The sequence below is a fragment of the Schistocerca nitens genome, chromosome 2 (genome assembly GCF_023898315.1).
Source record: "Schistocerca nitens isolate TAMUIC-IGC-003100 chromosome 2, iqSchNite1.1, whole genome shotgun sequence".
In the NCBI taxonomy this organism is placed as follows: Eukaryota; Metazoa; Arthropoda; class Insecta; order Orthoptera; family Acrididae; genus Schistocerca; species Schistocerca nitens.
In genome coordinates, this window is record NC_064615.1 from 494276031 (window position 1) to 494293659 (window position 17629).

The 17629-nt window shown below is 43.6% G+C and overlaps 1 protein-coding gene across 1 annotated transcript in view; it reads left to right on the forward strand.

The window, feature by feature from the left end:
• LOC126236453 (H(+)/Cl(-) exchange transporter 7) overlaps positions 1 to 17629 on the forward strand; it is a 255269-nt gene that overhangs the window by 85395 nt on the left and 152245 nt on the right. The window contains exon 4 of the mRNA XM_049945772.1: positions 12270 to 12379. Within this exon, the coding sequence (XP_049801729.1) occupies positions 12270 to 12379 (110 nt within the window). The remainder of the gene's footprint in view (positions 1 to 12269; positions 12380 to 17629) is intronic.

Below are 17629 nucleotides of genomic sequence, written 5' to 3' on the forward strand. Positions count from 1 at the left end.
TGTAAAGCCATATATCCATCCCCTGATGCAGTGCTTTAAGTGCTGGAAGTTCGGCCATATGTCTTCCCGCTGTACTTCCAGTGTTACATGTCAAAATTGTGGACGTCCATCACATCCCAATACTCCATGTACTCTGCCTCCCATCTGTGTCAACTGCAGAGAGCACCATTAGCCTTGCTCGCCTGACTGTAGGATTCTCCAGAAAGAAAGGAAAATCATGGAGTACAAGACATTCGACCGACTGACCTATGCTGAGGCTAAGAGGAAATTTGAGCGCTGACATCCTGTGGCTACGAGCTCTTATGCCGCAGCTACAAGAGCAGTTGTCGCCCCATCAGTTCCTCACATTCCTGTCACCTATCGGAACCAGAAGACTACAGCTGCCCTCTTGATGGTGGGGGGCACTTCCCCCCCATGTTGCTTCCGCACCACCTACTTCAGGAGCAACTCTCCCCCGAACCATTGGGGATATCAGTCCCCCCCCCCTCCCCCCATCCCCCCCCCCCCTTCTGAGCTGGAGAAACGTAAGTCTTCCTCAGCTCCTCTGTCTAGGAAGGGGTCCCTTGGATCACTACATTCTCAGTTTCCTGCTAGTGAGAAAGACGACACCCCGAGTGGCTGAAGAGCCCAAGAGCAGCTGGTCGTACAGCTTCACGCTCATTGTCAGTCCCAGAGACTGAATCAGTGAAGTCCTCCCATCCAGGGAAACCCAAGGACAAGTGAGAGAAATCCAAAAAGAAGGTTGTAAAGACCAAGGGAATTGTGGTGGCCCCCACATTACCGCTACCTACAACCTCTGTGTCTGCAGATGAGGTGGAAATTGTCTGCAGATGAGGTGGAGATTCTGGCGTCCGCTGAGGACTTAGATTTCACTGGACCTTCAGACACAATGGATATAGAATGCTCAGGCAAAAAGCCAGTGGCTGCAGGTGACCGTGCAGTGTAAACTGCCTCATTGAATGTTCCATGTATTCCCAGTCTCATGATGTCATCATCCTCCAGTGGATTTGCGGCAGTTTTTTCCACTGCCTGGCTGAGCTATGTCATGTGTTAAGCTGTGCACCTGCTTTCTGCATCTCTCTCCAGGTAACCTGGTTCATGGCAATGTGGGCCCCTGCCCTCCACGGCTATAGGTGATATTACAAGAAGCGTAGTGACTATAATAGTGTGTCAGGTGGAGTTTGTATCTATGTTCTGAACTCAGTATGCAGTGTACCTGTGCCCCTTCAAACTCCTATTGAAGTTGTGGCTGTCAGAATAAGCCTGATGCAGGAAATAACTGTCTGCAATGTATATCTTCCTCCAGACGGTGCAGTACACGTGAATGTATTAATTGCACTGATTGATCAACTCCCTAAACCTTTCCTACGTTTGGGAAATTTTAACTCCCATAACCCCTTGTGGGGTGGCACCGTGCTTGCTGGCAGAGATGTCGAAACCTTACTGTCTCAGTTGGATCTCTGCCTCTTAAATACTGGAGCCGCCACACATTTCAGTGTGGCTCATGGTGGTTACTTGGCCATTGATTTATTAATCTGCAGCTCAGGACTTCTCCCATCTATCTACTGCAGAGCACATGATGACCTGTATGGTAGTGACCGTTGCCCCATCTTCCTGTCACTGCCCCGGCATCAGGTCCACGGACGTCTGACCAGATGGGATATAAACAAGGCGGACCGGGGAACTTTCACCTCTTCTGTCACCGCTGAATCTCCCCCCACACGGTAACATCGATTGATGGTTGAGCAGGTGACCAGCACAATTGTGTCTGCGGCAGAAAACGCGATCCCTCGCTATTTAGGGTGCCCAAGAGGTAAGGCAGTCCCTTGGTGGTCACTGGAAGTCGCTGAAGCAATTAAGGAGCGTCGGCGAGCTCTACAGTGGCATAAGCAGCACCCTTCCCTAGAGCACCTCATAGCCTTTAAACGGTTCTGTGCCCATGTTCGCCAGCTTATCAGACAATAGAAGAAGGCGTGTTGGGAGAGATAATCTCCACCATTGGTTGCCACACGTCACCTTACCAAGTCTGGGCAAAGATTAAATGTCTTTTCGGGTACTAGGCCCCAACAGCTGTCCCCGGTGTTACCATAAATGGCGTGTTATCTACCGACGCAAACGCGATTGCCGAGCACTTTGCTGAGCACTATGCTCGAGCCTCTGTGTCGGAGAATTACCCCCCAGCCTTTCGCACTCTAAAACAGCGGATGGAAGGGAAAGTCCTCTTGTTCACTACATGGCACAGTGAGCCCTATAATGCCCCATTCATAGAGTGGGACCTCCTCAGTGCCCATGCACATTGCCCCGACACGGCTCCTGGGCCAGATCGGATCCACAGTCAGATGATTAAACATCTCTCATCTGACTGCAAGCGATGTCTCCTCGTCATCTTCAACCAGATCTGCTGCGATGGTGTATTTCCATCGCAATGGCGGGAGAACACCGTCATTCCGGTGCTCAAACCCAGTAAAAACCCGCTTGATGGGGATAGCTATTGGCCCGTCAGCTTCACCAACATTGTTTGTAAGCTGCTGGAACATATGGTGTGTTGGTGGTTGGGTTGGATCCTGGAGTCACGTGGCCTACTGGCTCCATGTCAGGGCAGCTTTCGCCAGGGTCGCTCTACCACTGATAATCTTTTGTCCCTAGTGTCTCATCTGAACAGCCTTTTCAAGATGCCAACACCTGGTTGTTGTCTTTTTTTATTTGCGAAAAACGTATGACATGACCTGGCAGCATCATATCCTTGCCACATTATATGAGTGGGGTCTCCAAGGCCGACTCGTGATTTTTATCCAGCATTTCCTCTTGCTTCATACTTTGTGCATCTAAGTTGGTGCTTCCTATAGTTCCCCTATATCCAGGAGAATGGGGTCCCGCAGGCTCTGTATTGATTGTGTGTCTACTTTTAGTGGCCATTAATGGTCTAGCAGCAGCTGTAGGGCTGTCTGTCTCACCTTCTATGTATGCAGACGACTTCTGCATTTTGTACTGCTCCACCAGTACTGGTGTTGCTGAGCCGTGCCTACAGGGAGCCATCCACAAGGTGCAGTCATGGGCTCTAGCCCACGTTTTCCAGTTTTTGGCCACAAATTGTGTGTTATGCACTTCCGTCGGCATCGTACCGTTCGTCCAGAACCAGAACTTTACCTCAATGATGATCCACTCAAGACATATCAATTCTTAGTACTGGTTTTCAATGCCTAATTGACTTGGCTTCCTCACCTTCGTCAGCTTAAGTGGAAATGCTTGCAGCATCTCAATGCCCTCCACTGCCTGAGCAACACCACTGGGTTGCAGGTTGCTCTACGCTGCTGTAATTCTACAGAGCCCTTGTTCAATCCCACCTTGACTATGGGAGTCTGGTTTATGGTTCGGCGGCACCCTCAGAGTTGCATTTACTCGACCCAGTGCACCGCTGTGGTGTTCACCTAGCGACAGGAGCTTTTAGGACGAGTCCAGTGACCAGCGTCCTTGTGGAGGCTGGAGTTCCTCCACTGCATGTTAGGCATGCAAAAGTGCTGGCCAGTTATGTTGCACACGTTCGTAGTTCTCCTGCACATCCGAATCACCGTCTCCTTTTTCCACCCATGGCGGTTCATCTCCCACATTGGCAGCCCCGGTCAGAGCTTCCAATTGCAATTCATGTCCGATCCCTTCTTTCCAAACTAGAGTCCTTGCCTTTACCACCCATACTAGAAGTCCATTCACATACACCTCCATGGTGTACACCCAGGCCGCAGCTTTGCCTGGACCTTTCACATGGCCCTGAGGACTCAGTTAATCCCGTGGCTCTCTGCTGCCACTTCCTTTTGATTCTTGACATGTACCGAGGCCACGAAGTGGTTTACACCGACAGCTCGATGGCTGATGGTCATGTTGGCTTCTCATATGTTCACGGAGGATGTATTGAACAGCAGTCCTTGTCTGATGGCTGCAGTTTTTTCACTGCAGAGCTGGTGGCTATATCTCGTGCTCTTGAGCACATCCGTTCATGCCCTGGGGAGTCGTTTCCTCTGTGTACTGACTCCATGAGCAGCCTACAAGCTAGTGACCAGTGCTAACCTCATCGTTCTTTGGTAGCGACCATCCAGGAGGAACAGTCCAGTCTTTCAGTGGTGTTTGTCTGGACGCCAGGTCATGTCAGAATCTCAGGCAACGAACTTGCCGACAGGCTGGCCAAAGAGGCTATGCGGAAACCGCTTATGGGGATCAGCTTCTGTGCAGCTGACCTGCATTCAGTACTACGCTGCAAGGTTTTGTGGTTTTGGGAGACGAAATGGCATTAATTCAGCTTGCACAACAAACTGCGTGCCATTAAGGAGACTATGAATGTGTGACAGTCCTCCATGCGGGCCTGTCGCAGGGACTCTGTGGTCCTCTGCCAGCTCTGCATCAGTGACACTTGGGTGTCACACGGCTACCTCCTGTGCGTTGATGACCCACCTTAGTGTCAGTGTGGCGCCCGGATGACGGTGGCCCATATCTTAGTGAGCTGTCCTTCTTTGACTGCCCTGCAATAGACTCTTGAGTTACCGGACTCGTTGCCATTAATTTTTAGCTGACAATGCCTCATCGGCTAATTTAGTTTTACATTTTATATGTGACTGTGGGTTTTATCATTCTGTATAAGTTTTAGTGCTTGTCCTTTGTCCCTTTGTTTTCTCCACTCTAATGTTTTTAGGGTGGGTGTTTTAATATGTCGCAGAGTGGCTGGCTTTTCCTTTTTATTCTCGTGGTCAGCTAGCCACGATCATCAATCTGCTCTCTTGTTTTTACCCCTTCTACCTGTTTTTTACTTCTCTCTGTGGGTTTCTTTTGCTGTTTTGTCCATGGTAGTGTTGGTTGTCCTTCTGTCGTTCTTCTGGTTCCTTCTTTCTCCTGTTGTTGTGCTGTATGTCTCCTTTCTTTTCTTCTTTCCCTTGTGTAATTATTTTACAGGGAACAAGGGACCGATGACCTCACAGTTTGGTCCCTTCTCCCCTCCCCTCCCCCCCCTCATTTAAATCAATCAATCAACCAACCAACCCATTTTCCTTTCCCAGTGACAGAGTTGTGCTGCTGCTGCTGCTGCTGCTGCTGCTGTTGTTGTTGTTGTTGTTGTTGTTGTTGTTGTTCCCTTAGTTTCTGCTACCTAGGATCATGGGACCAATGACCTCACTGTTTGGCCCCCCTCTTATCCCTCCCCTCCCCCCACCCACCCACCCACTGATATCCTTTTGAAACTGCTTATTGTATTCATCTCTTTATCTCCCTCTACAATTTTTACTCCAACACTCCCATGCAGTACTAAAGTTGTAATCCCTTGATGTCTCTGAATGTGCTCTATAAACCAAATAGCTATGTTGGCCAGGTTGCACCACAAATTTCTTTGCTCCCCAATTATATTTGGCATCTCCTCAATAGTTAAATTATCTACCTTACGGTCTTCTCTGTACTACTACGTCTTGAAAGCTTCTGTTCTCTTCTGGTCTGAATCTTTTGTTGCCCACATTTCACTTGCATACAAAGCTATATTCCAGACAAATTCAGAAAAGACTTCCTAACACTTAAATCTATATTTGATGTCAGCAAATTTGTCTCGGAAATACTTTCCTTGACATTGTCAGTGCACATTTTATATCCTCTACTTCAGCCATTGTCAGTTGTGCTGCTGCCCAATTAACAAAACTTTACTACTTTGTCTCATTTTAGAATCTAATTCCCACAGCATCATCTGATGTAACTCTAGTCCATTTCATTATCCTTGCTTTCCTTTTGTTTATGTTAACCTTATAACCTTCTTACAAGGCACTGTCCATCCCGTTCAGGTGCTCTTCCAAATTGCTGTCTCTGATGGAGTTACGATGTCATCGACAAACCTCAAAATGTTTGTTTCTTCTCCTTGTACTTTAATTCTTACTCAGAATTTTCCTTTGCTTCTCTTTACTGCTTGTTCAGTGTACAGATTGAGTAACATCAGGGATAGGCTATAACCATGTCTCACTCTCCTCTTAACCATTGCTTCCTTTTCATGTCTTTTTACTGTTATAACTACTGCCTGGTTTTTGTAAAAGTTATAATTAATCATGTGTTCCCTGCTACCTTCAACATTTCAAAGAGTGTATTGTAAAAAGGTTTCTCCAAATATACTAATGCATAAATGTAGGTATGCTTTTCCTTAACCTGTCTTCTAAGATAAGTCATAGGGTCAGTATTGCCTCATGTGATCCTACATTTCTCCGAAATCAGAACTGAACTTCTCAGAGATCAGCATGTACCATGCTTTCCATCCTTATGTAAGGAATTCGTATTAGTATTTTGCAAACATGACCTATTAAACTAATAGTTATCCACACCTGTCGGCAACTACTTTCTTTGTAATTACATTCTATTTGAAGTCTGAGGGTAGTTGGTCTGTCTCATACAGCTTGCATACTAGATAGAATTGTTTTGTCATGGCTGGCTGTCCTAAGGACATCAGTAGTTCTGAAGGAATATCGTCTACTCCAGGGGCCTCGTTTTGAATTAGTTCTTTCGATTCTGTCAAATTCTTCTCGCATTATCATCTGTCATCTCAGCTTCATCTACTTCATATTTCCTTTCTATAGTTTTACCTTCAAATTTATTTCCCGTATATAGTTGCTCTACATTCTCCTTTCAGCTTTCTCTTCTTCGCTTGGTTCTGGTTTCCCAATTGAGCTCTTGACGTTCATATAACTGCTTCTCTTTTCTAGAAAGGCCTCTTTAATTTTGCTGTAGGTGGTATCTATCTTTTCCTTAGTTATGTGTCGTTCTATATCCTTCCATTTGTACTTTAGTCATTCCTGCTAAGCCATTTTTCATTTTCTGTCAGTATCATTTTTAGATGCTTATATTTCCTTTCACCTGCTTCATTTGCTACATTTTTATATTTTCTCCTTTCACCAGTTAAATTCAGTGTCTCCTGTGTTACTACCTGATCTTGATTTTGTTTTTTTACCTATTTGATGCCTTCACTCTTTCATTTCTAAAAGCTACCCATTTGTCTTCTACTGTATTCCTTCCCTCTGTTTCAGTCAGTCGTTACCTAATGTTCCCGCTAAAATTCTCAAACACCTCTGGTTCTTTCAACTTATCCAGGCCTTGTCTCTTAAATTTCTTACCTTTCTGCAATTTCTTTAGTTTTAATCTGCAGTTCATGACCAATAAATTGTGGTCCACATCTGCCCCTGGAAATGTCTTAAAGCTTAAAATGTTTCCAAAATCTGTCTTACAATTATATAATCACGCAGAAACCTTCCAATGTCTCCAGGTCTTTTCCACCTCAAGAGTCATCCGTAACAGGCTTTTACTGCAGGGTAGTAGTGGGTGAGTGGTTCTGTATGGAGGTTGGGGAGAGAATGGGCAAAGAAGGCAGTCAGGTAATAGAACATTTTTTTGATGAAAATGAACAGACATGGTTCAGCACATCTGAAACAGCCAGGCTTTAGGACAGGACAGGAAGTGATACTCAGGCCCCATCACATTGATACGGCCATGCTGATGCAGGCAATTTCCACAGGTGGCAGCGGCAGCGGCAGCCCGGCTACCACAGCACACAGGCAGCTTGTGGCTGTGTTGTGGTGGTGTGGCAGCGAGGCAGAGTTACGGTGCCCTGGTTGGATACTCAGGCAGCAGTCATTGGTTCACAGCCCAGTGGAGGCAGAGTCATAGATGAGACAATGATCAACTCAGATATGCATGACTGGATGGCCCAGCTGTGACAATTTACTGGTGGGCTGGTCCTGCTGGTTTAAATCCTGTTTCCACTTGCTGACAGCTGCAGAAGGCCCCCTGTATCGAGGACTCATCGAAACATCTGGAGCGCGGTGATGGTCTGGTGTGGCATAATAGGTAGGTCGGTCAGTCGGTCGCTCATGCAACAGAAGTCAATGTGACATTCCTAATGCGGAAGCGCCAGTTGTAAGAGCCATGTTTGCTGATGCTGCTGAGCTGGCAGGGCATTGGCTGGTAGTTGTGGTCTGATTTTGGTTGCAGGGCTGCAAATCACATACAAATTTAATAATGTATTCTTCTGATTGTACTGAATACACACAATAAATAAAATTTCATTGCTGTTCTTGCTGTGTGGAGGTGCTGGGGCAGATAAGGTAGAAGGAAGAATTTTCTCATCTATTCCAGTGCCCTCAATTATTTCACAGATGTAGCCATAAAATGATACTGATGCTTCAGGACCCCCTTTATGCATGTTGGTGACCAAGCCCAGCAAGTAGTATTCTGTAGGATACTAAGACGACAGTGATTCCAGGGATAGGAGAAAGCTGTCTCTGCAGCCAAGGGAACATGTCGAGGACATATTGCCATAACATGTGCTGTAACCCTGTGAGCCATTCTTTTGCAGTTTAACTGGGATGTAAATTATTGGGAGGACGAGTGGCTGGAAGTGTCAGGAAATAAGCTGTCATCTGTGAAACCAGCTGTTCGGTTGTGACACTCCTCTTTCCAGTCATGGAGAGAGGATGAAGTGGTATCACTGTACAAGCCATTGCCCTCTAAAACATGCTTTTTACTCCATTGAGAGGGCTTATCAGTATATGGAACTTGTGAAGTATGTATTTCAATACATCAAATTTTAACTGAGTGTGTGTTACATTCTGAGAGACAGACAGTTAATTTCAGTGGAGACCTGCCCTCTAGTAGCTGCTGACAAGTTTGGTATGCATTTTAAAAGTCTGCCAGTTGTCAAAACTCCATCTTAAACAAGTCGTTGGAGGGTTTACAGTGTTTGAGAGAAGCTGGCACATCCATTTTTAGTTCTATTTTTCTAAGAGCTGATATGGGGCAAACTTTTATTGCACATCACTTCATGTGCATGCATGTGAATGTCTCCTTCACGTCTTTTATTTTAGTGCAATTTTTAATGTATTTACTCGACTGAACCACAATAATTTAATCAGGCTTCAGTATGACCCTAAAGACATCTATGTTGTGTGCCCCAAATAATTCAGAGTTTCATAATAATCACAGTCCCCACATGTAAGCACAATCTACATACATGAGTGTCAAAGCTTCTCATCTTCACTAAAGTCAAATAGTTACATTACAAAAATACAGTTTAATGTCTCTCATCACTGGTTCATCATTATACAAGGTGAACCAGTAGCATTATGATGACTTGAGCCAGTTCCAACTTTAATGTAGTCTCTGGAAATTATCTCACGTCTCAGAATATTTTGTTGTTGTTTTAGTTATAGAATTTGACTAAGAAGAAATTTAAACATTTTTGTCTGAGCAGCCATCCTGTTGGCTTACAACTCCATTTATTGCTGGGATCATGTAGTGTGTTCACAGCAGAGCTTCTAGCCATTCACAGAGCCCTCCTTTTTGTTTCTCAGGCCACCATCCACAGTGTTTTAATTTGTTCATACTCAATGAGCAGCCTGCAGGCTATCGACTATTGCTACTCTCGCCACCCTTTGATCTCTGCTATCCATGGCCTTCTCGCTGCCCTTGGCCGTGCTACCTGTTCTGTTGTCTTTCTCTAAGTCCCAAGTGGGCATCCCAGGGAATGAACTGGATGACCGTTTCCCTTTCATGATTCCAGTTGCAGATATGAGGATCTTTGCTCAAAACTGGAATGACGTATGGTGTGCTACTGCTCATAATAATAAACTCCACACAATCAAGGAATCTACTGCAGTTTGCTGCTCTTCCTTCTGCTCCTCCCAGACGGAGTCCACTGTTCTATGCCATCTATGCATTGGTCATACCAGGCTTGCCCATTGTTTCCTCCTACATAACGACCGTCTCCCAGTGTGGTTGTGGAGCCAGACTGATGGTATCCCACATATTGGTGGAATGTTCCCTTCTTTGGCCCTTTATTCTAAGTATAGTCTCCCTGATTCTTTAAATTTACTGTTAGTAGACAATTTATGGATGCTTGAACTGGTCCTCAGTTTCCTCCGTGAAAGTGGTTTTTACTTCCAGATATGAGGCTTTGCTTTACTCTTGGAGCAGGGGCAGTGTGATTGTGGTTGGGACCTCCTACATGTCTTCTCGGTCTGGGACCCCATGACCACTCCTCCATGGGAAGACTGCCCTTTATCCAGTTTTTAGATTTGGTCTCACCTTTTATGCCTTTTATTGTGTGTGTTTAATCATCATTATTTTATAATTTAACTCCTCTGGCTGGATCCGTCCATTTCTAGCGGACCCTCTTTCTTCGGTGAGTAACTGTGGAATCACTGGAATGATGACCTCGCTGTTTGGTCCCATAACCCATCTCAATTACTTAATCAGTCAGTCAGAAAATCACATGTTTTTAAGAAAATGTGCTAAACACAGTTCAGAAATTCTCAAGTGAATTTGTTTCTCATCCTTTGTGAGCAAGCAATACAACAATCTTTCACAAAGATTTCTGTTTGCAACTCTTCATGCAAATTGTAGTACACACATTCTTCTACAGTCTCACATGGAGCCTGTTGAAGCCAGGGAAAAAAAATTGTCTGTGGTGCTGCTGTCTTTGAGTGAAGCTGAGAAATTTTCAAGCCATGCTTGTCAGTCGTAAGATGCATTTAAGCTCAGAAACGATCATGGAATGAGTTGCTGGACTTCATAAACAATTGTCTCAGCTTTAAAAAGGTCTGAGACGCACAAAGAGAATGTATGATAAGTGTTCGGTTGGGATAGCTGCTGTACTGCTGCTGGGGCATCTCCAATCTACACTGGGGACACTGCCCACACATTGTGGGCGTACTATGCTTCAGTGAACACTGCCGATTATAAAGCTGTAGTCTTGGCACCAACAATTCAGATGTGAGTTTACTTTTGTCTACAATTGAGAGATGAAGATCCTTCACTGTGCCTCTCGTTAGGACCCTGTTCTATGATGTGAGAAAACAGGACTATTCAGTTTACAGCTGCTCTCTATTTTAGGCGACTATGAGACATATGTGGCATTGTTTACATCAGTTTGTTATATGATAAAATTATTTCAGTGCTCACACAACATCACATTTAAGTATAAACTGTCCTTTTAAAGATTTGCACCAACTTCAATGAGAGAGGTATCCATATGTAACTTATTTAGTGTTTTGTGGCTCACTACAGCACATTGATCTCCACAGTTACTCATCTGATTATATGGTACAAGCTTTGAAAGGTTGAGTTTCTACCTAAATGTTGTACAGTGGAACACCAAGAGAATACTGTGAAACTATGCCTCTATGAAATCTTTGGGGCTATTTTGTTTGTGAATGTGAATGAGTATGGAATTGTAGAGATTAGAGTGAAAAAGTCATGATTGGTGGAGGCTTGAGGCTTGAACTTTCTCTTGGCACACAAGGACATACATTGCCACTCCATAGATTGCGTTTTGTTTTCTGTAGTGTAATGTTGCAACCAGGTTCAATTTCATGGAATAAAACACAGCAGATAACTGTACATTTCAATGTTATGTCATGCCTAAATGGATGTGCTAGTCTGTATGCACAACTTGTCATTGAGCTTACTAGACATCCGTCAGCCCCCATCCAATTTGTGACTCTTGAGAACCTGTGGAACCATAGCGTAAGTGTATCTAATACTAATAAAAATTTTAAGAAATGTGCCAGTTGTCACAAGTCTTAATATCAGTTCATTCCACCTTATCATCAGAAATGATGTGCTGTGGTGACCGGAAGCACAGCTTATCAGTAACGTCTATTACTTTGGAAAATCCAGGATGGACTGTAACAATATTATGAGAAGTAAAGTTGCTACTCACCATATACCCCCCCCCTCCCCCCCCCCCCCCCCACACACACACACACACACAGTCTCAGGCAACTGCAACCACTGGTTTCAATTGCCTGAGACTGTGTGCATGGGTGCGCATGTCTGTCTATTGTTGACGAAGGCCTCTTAATGGCTGAAAGCTACAGTTGTGAGAATCTTTTTGTTGTGCCTATCTGCAACTCAGCATCTCTGCTGTATGGTGAGTAGCAACTTTCCTTCTCATAATAATGTGTCTTACTTTTTTAAATGAATGTATTCACTTGTCCATTAGTCTTTCACTAATACAGCAACTATCATACATTTGAAATGTTTCAAAATAAATGTTCTTGAAGTGCTGTTTGTTAATTTCATTATATCTGTTGAAAAAATTTAGGTTTCTTGTTTTGTGGTTTGAAATTCCTGGTATATTATTGTATCTTATTTATTTATTTTGTGTAATGTTATGGTTTTACTGCCACTTTCTGAAACTCTTGAATAATTTGTTCTTAGTTGGAGAATTGGTTAAATTAAAGTACTTTTCTTAACTTTTGTGTCAGATGTTGACAAATGTGTGTGGAACTATTGTCTCTACATACCATTCTTGATTTGGATAGCATCAAACATAATACCAGTTGTTATTGGATCAATCTTAGTAGCGTATGTAGAGGTAAGTTAAGACACATCATTCGTAGATTCCTTTTATTATGAATAGGAGCTATTCTGCACATTTATAATAATATCTCTAGATTCCAGTAAATGACTAAAACATCTCAGGTGTCTCCTCAAGTGGACATTACCTTAGTCTGTTAAATTTTAATTTTTCTCTTCATTTGTACGTATCAATTGATAAGAGACAAGTTATGGTACTACACACACTTTAGATGAGGAGTCATGGTGCAGAGAAGAAATGACGTCCATTAGAGGCTTCACAGTTCCTGTATACTGAAATAAGAATACATAATTATTTTAGTTACTTGTATTCATCTAGTGCATCTTCCAGTATTTAAATCTGTTTTTGGCATATTGGTGAGGCTGTCTTCTCTAGCGACATATGTCAAATTTCTTTATTTACTGTGTTATAATATTCAGTGCTCTATGAATGCTCTGATTTATAGGTCACATTATTTATGCAAGGGATTTTTTTAAACATCTTAAATTCTGATGTTGTCGCTTATTTTATGTGAGACTACAGAAAATGATACATACTGTAGCATCCTAGTTATCTGCCCCTCCAAGCAGCTTGTCAATGTACTAAAGCAGTGAAACATCCCTACTCGGGCATGTGGGAGGTATATTTGAGATGTTTCCTCAAAACATTCTGTAAATTCATCTTGAAGGGTTTTGTCACTAAATGCTTTAAAATGCAATTTCTCATCTAGTCATATTTTGCAACACACAGGAAATGTTTTCTTGGGTGTGTTAGTATGGGTCTGGTGTTTCTAGATCCGAAATTATGCAAGTTTGTTGTTTTGTTTTCTTCTTCTTCTTCTTCTTCTTCTTATCTCTCTCTCTCTCTCTCTCTCTCTCTCTCTCTCTCTCTCTCTCTCTCTCTCTCTCTCTCTCTCTCTCTAAGGTCCTAATCTGATTCCCTCTGCATCAGCTGCTATACTTTTGTCTCTGTTAATCTTATGACCAATTTGCAAGTCTCTGTTCATTTTGTTTAACTGGTCTCCCAATGCATTGTCCATCTCTCACAAAACTAGAATGTCATTGTCATTTGTATTTCTTTATTTCTTTCCCTTGAACATACATTGTTTCTTGATTTCTCCTTGTTTCTTTTACTACCTGCTGTACATGCATATGGAACGGGGAATAGGTTACAACCTGTTAGTTGTATAATGAACAAGGTGTGAAGGACACTAAGGACAAATTTGAAAAGAAAATTAAAGTTAAAGGGGAAGAAACAAAAACTGGGAGATTTGCTGATCTTATTGTGATTCTGTCAGAGATGACAATGGTCCTGAGATGAACAGTATCTTGAAAGGAGGTTGTATGATGAATTCATCAAATCTAAAACAATGGTAGTGTATGTAATCCAATGAAATCAAGTACTGCCGAGGGAATTAAATTGGGAAATGAGACATTAAAAGTAGTAGAGAAGTTTTAGTATTTGGGCAGCAAAATAACTATGTCCAAAATAAAGGGGATGGGAAATTGCAAACTAGCAATAGCAAAAAAGCGTTTCTGAAAAAGAGAAAATAGGTCCCTGTGTTTTATCCTTGATAGCCTCAGAATTTCAAAGAGGGAACTATCTCACAACATTTACAGTATCTTCAGTGCCTTCCTCTGACCTTCTGAACTGACGTACTCAGCCAATTATAGTGAGACGTATAGTTTGACATGGAATCTGAACAATGATGCTGCTTGGTGCTCATACCGAAGGAATAGCAGATTGTAGAAACTGTGAATCATTGAATCAAGGTGTTAAGGAATGGTTGTTGAGACTTTGCCAGATATGATACGTGAATCGGGGTGTCAATGTTTAAAACAGAGGAATTTTTCATTTCGGCAGGATCTTCTCATGAAATTTTGATCACAAACTTTCATAGTCATAACAAATTAAGAGAAATCAGAGGTTGCACAGAAAGATTTAAGTGTTCGTTTTTCCACTCCTTGTTCGAGGGTATAACAGTAGAGAAATAGCATGAAGTGGTTTGATGAATCCTGTCCCAGGTACTTGGTTGCAAATTGTAGGGTAATCGTGTAGATTTAGACAGTGAGGTGATTCATGGATGGATGGGCAGTTGAGTAAATACTTAAATTTTCAATGATCCATCACATTTGATAACCTGTCAAAGTAAGTGTACATTTACATTCCATGCTCAGTATTAGTATCACTGCTGATGTCATAAACTGTAAATGATAGATGCCACTGTGCTTAGTCAGATATGGCTAAATCTGAATGAGGACATGTGGAGCATTTGAATTTTCACATATTTGCTGTCCGTATCAGGAGATAATGAATGACACAGAATACTATAATGTACATTTAAGTGCCCATTTAGTTCCAACAGTGTGAAAGGAAAGGCAGCTGAGTATTTATCAATTTACTTTGTTCAAGATTCCTATAATATTGACAAATAGACTAGTCTTTATTTTCCATTTTTTAACAAATAAACCACATGTGTATCACATATTCAGTATTGCTACAAAATTATGAGAGACTCCAGACACATTAATATTGTGTAACTGCTAATACATGTGTCCTATATGTAGTTGTTAGCATACAGCAAAAACATTCTTCAGAGAACTAAAACACAATCTTTACCTGCCAATGGCTTTATCCACTAATGAGGTTGCATGATTGGTTCAGCTTGCAATGCCACATGTTTTTACTTTTCAGTAAGATATGAGATGCTTTAGTTGGGACTTAATACTACAATCAAGGCATTTCTTTTGGGCATTTATTGATGTGCAGAGCTTTGTTTTTCCATATGTACAATGAATTGAGAATGTGGACATCAGATCAATATCCGATGGTGTGATGGCCCAAGTGGTGTTGCCCAGTAGATCTGTGAGGCAGATTGTAAATAACATTCTTACTGCCTCGTGCATAGACACCCGTGAAATTACCTTCTGCACTGGCAGTTCTTGATTTGTGGTACTATTCTAGGGGAAAACAGTGTTTGGCTAAATAAATTGCTGGAGAAAAGTCAGGGACTCAAGAATATTTAATTAAATTCTTGACTTCTGAGATGCCACATACAAAGAATGCAGGTCCAGTTTCATGTAACTATTGTTTTCAGAATCAAAGCTCATTTCTGTCTTCATCAGACAGACAGGGAGGTGATTTTATTTTATTTTTTACTGGTGCTGTTGATTTGCAGATCTTCCACATTTCCCCCTGTGGGTCCAGGGATAAGAATAGGTCCGAGGTATTCCTACCTGTCGTAAGAGGTGACGGACAGGAGTTTCATATGTCTTGGCCTTTGTGTTGGTCCCCTGTAGGGTTTGACCTATATTCTTCAAAATTTTTCCAAAGAGCGAGCCAATTGGGGTAGGGCACCTTACATAGTGCATTGTGTCCATCGTGCACTGAGATCATCAGCCCACGTTCTCGTCGTTGCACTGCAGTCCCACTCATTCTCCATCTTTTGGGCATTTTCCACCATGCACTATGCAGTGCCGCTTTCTGTGCCGATGACGACCATGAACTTCTTTGCACCTGATATCCAGCACGGTAGCCAGTCCATTGTGGTGGGGCTGCAATGTACCCTGTTGGTTGTAGCCCCCTGAGAACACAGGGATCGGTCTGCTGATGCCTGCACCGTTAACTCACCACATATGCCTGTCTCCCTGGGGCATCGGGACTTCCGGCAATGGCCATCCTGCCAGGTGGCTCTTGCTGAGGCTGGGTAGTGCCCGTGGGGAGGGCCCCTGGTTGGAGTGGGTGGCATCAGGGCGGATGACATGCCTTGAAGCATAGTAAGTCATCTCTTGCTGGTGGTCTGCCCCCAGCACTCTAAGTGGGCAAAGTCTAACTTCAATGCTAAGCAATGACCCCAAATCATTCCCCTCCCTGGCCACACCACGGGAGGAATGCCAGGCTAAGGATGGCAGTGAAGCTTATTCGCCCCGGTACCTCGTTTGTATGAGAGTTGATGGGGAATCTTTCATGTCCATGAAGTCTCAGTTTTTTGTGGAACATTTAGAGGACAAGTTTGGGGAGGTGGAGGTCTTTCCAAAGCTCACACTGGGTCAGTCTTAATAAAAACAGCATCTTCTGCCCAGTCAAGGGCATTACTTGCCTGTGACAAGCTGGGGGATGTTTCTGTTTCCATCACACTCCGTAAGAGCTTAAATATGGTCCAGGGTATTATATTCCATAGGGACCTTCTTTTACAGTCTGATGATGAGCTGCACACCAATTTAGAGCTGCGAGGTGTGTACTTTGTCCGGCGCGTCTATTGGGGTCAGAGGGCTAATCAGGCTTCCACCAGTGCCTTCATCTTGGCCTTCGAGGGTGACACATTACCCAAGAAGGTCAAGGTGATAGTCTACTGCTGTGATGTCAAGCCATATATCCCTTCCCTGATGCAGTGCTTTAAGTGCTGGAAATTCGGTCATATGTCTTCCCACTGTACTTCCAGTGTTACATCCCCCCTGCAGGTCCGGGGGGTTAGAATTGGCCTGAGGTATTCCTGCCTGTCGTAAGAGGCGACTAAAAGGAGTCCCTCCCCCTCAAGGGGATAGTTTGTGCCTGCATCTGGAGACGGATGGTTCCACGACTTATATTTGTGGTCATTTTGGTTTTTCACTTATTCTGGTTTCTTCCTTCCTTTGTTTGGTTCCTTACTTTGTCCTTCTCCCTCTCACTGTCTTCCTTACTTTTTACCTTGACTTCTTCTCCTTGCCTTCTTGTCCACCCTCTGGTCTCCGCCTCGGCGTTTGAGACAGTCTGTCCTTTCTCTCCCTCTCTCCCTTTTTTTTTCCTCTTCTTCTTTCCTCCCTGTGCGTGCCTGAAGGCTGACCCACGGGTTGGCATGCATAGCCACTGACGGGGTAACGCGTAATTTCCCGCCCTGGGTAGACAAGTAAGGCATGCACGTACCCCCTGGTAAAGGCCAGGCCCAGGGAGGGGTGACTGCCTGAGCTGACACCTTCCGACCATGCCGATTGGTCGTTCTGTCTGTTTCTCGGGAGGTGTGACCTGAGGTGTAAACATTCACCTAAGGCGGGAGTGCCCTCTGAGAGGGTCCCCACAAGGAAGGAGCGCGCCATCGGAGACGCTGGCAATCATGGGGGATTCCTCCACAATGGATTTCTCTTTCGACTTCTGCCCAAAAACGGAAACTTGACCAGCCACCAGTGACAAAAGTACTACTGCCTGCCCCAAAGTTCCTCGTAGTTTCTCGATCTGAGGACGGAAAGGATTTTTCATCTGTCAACCCTTTTGTTATCCAGAAGGGCGTAGATG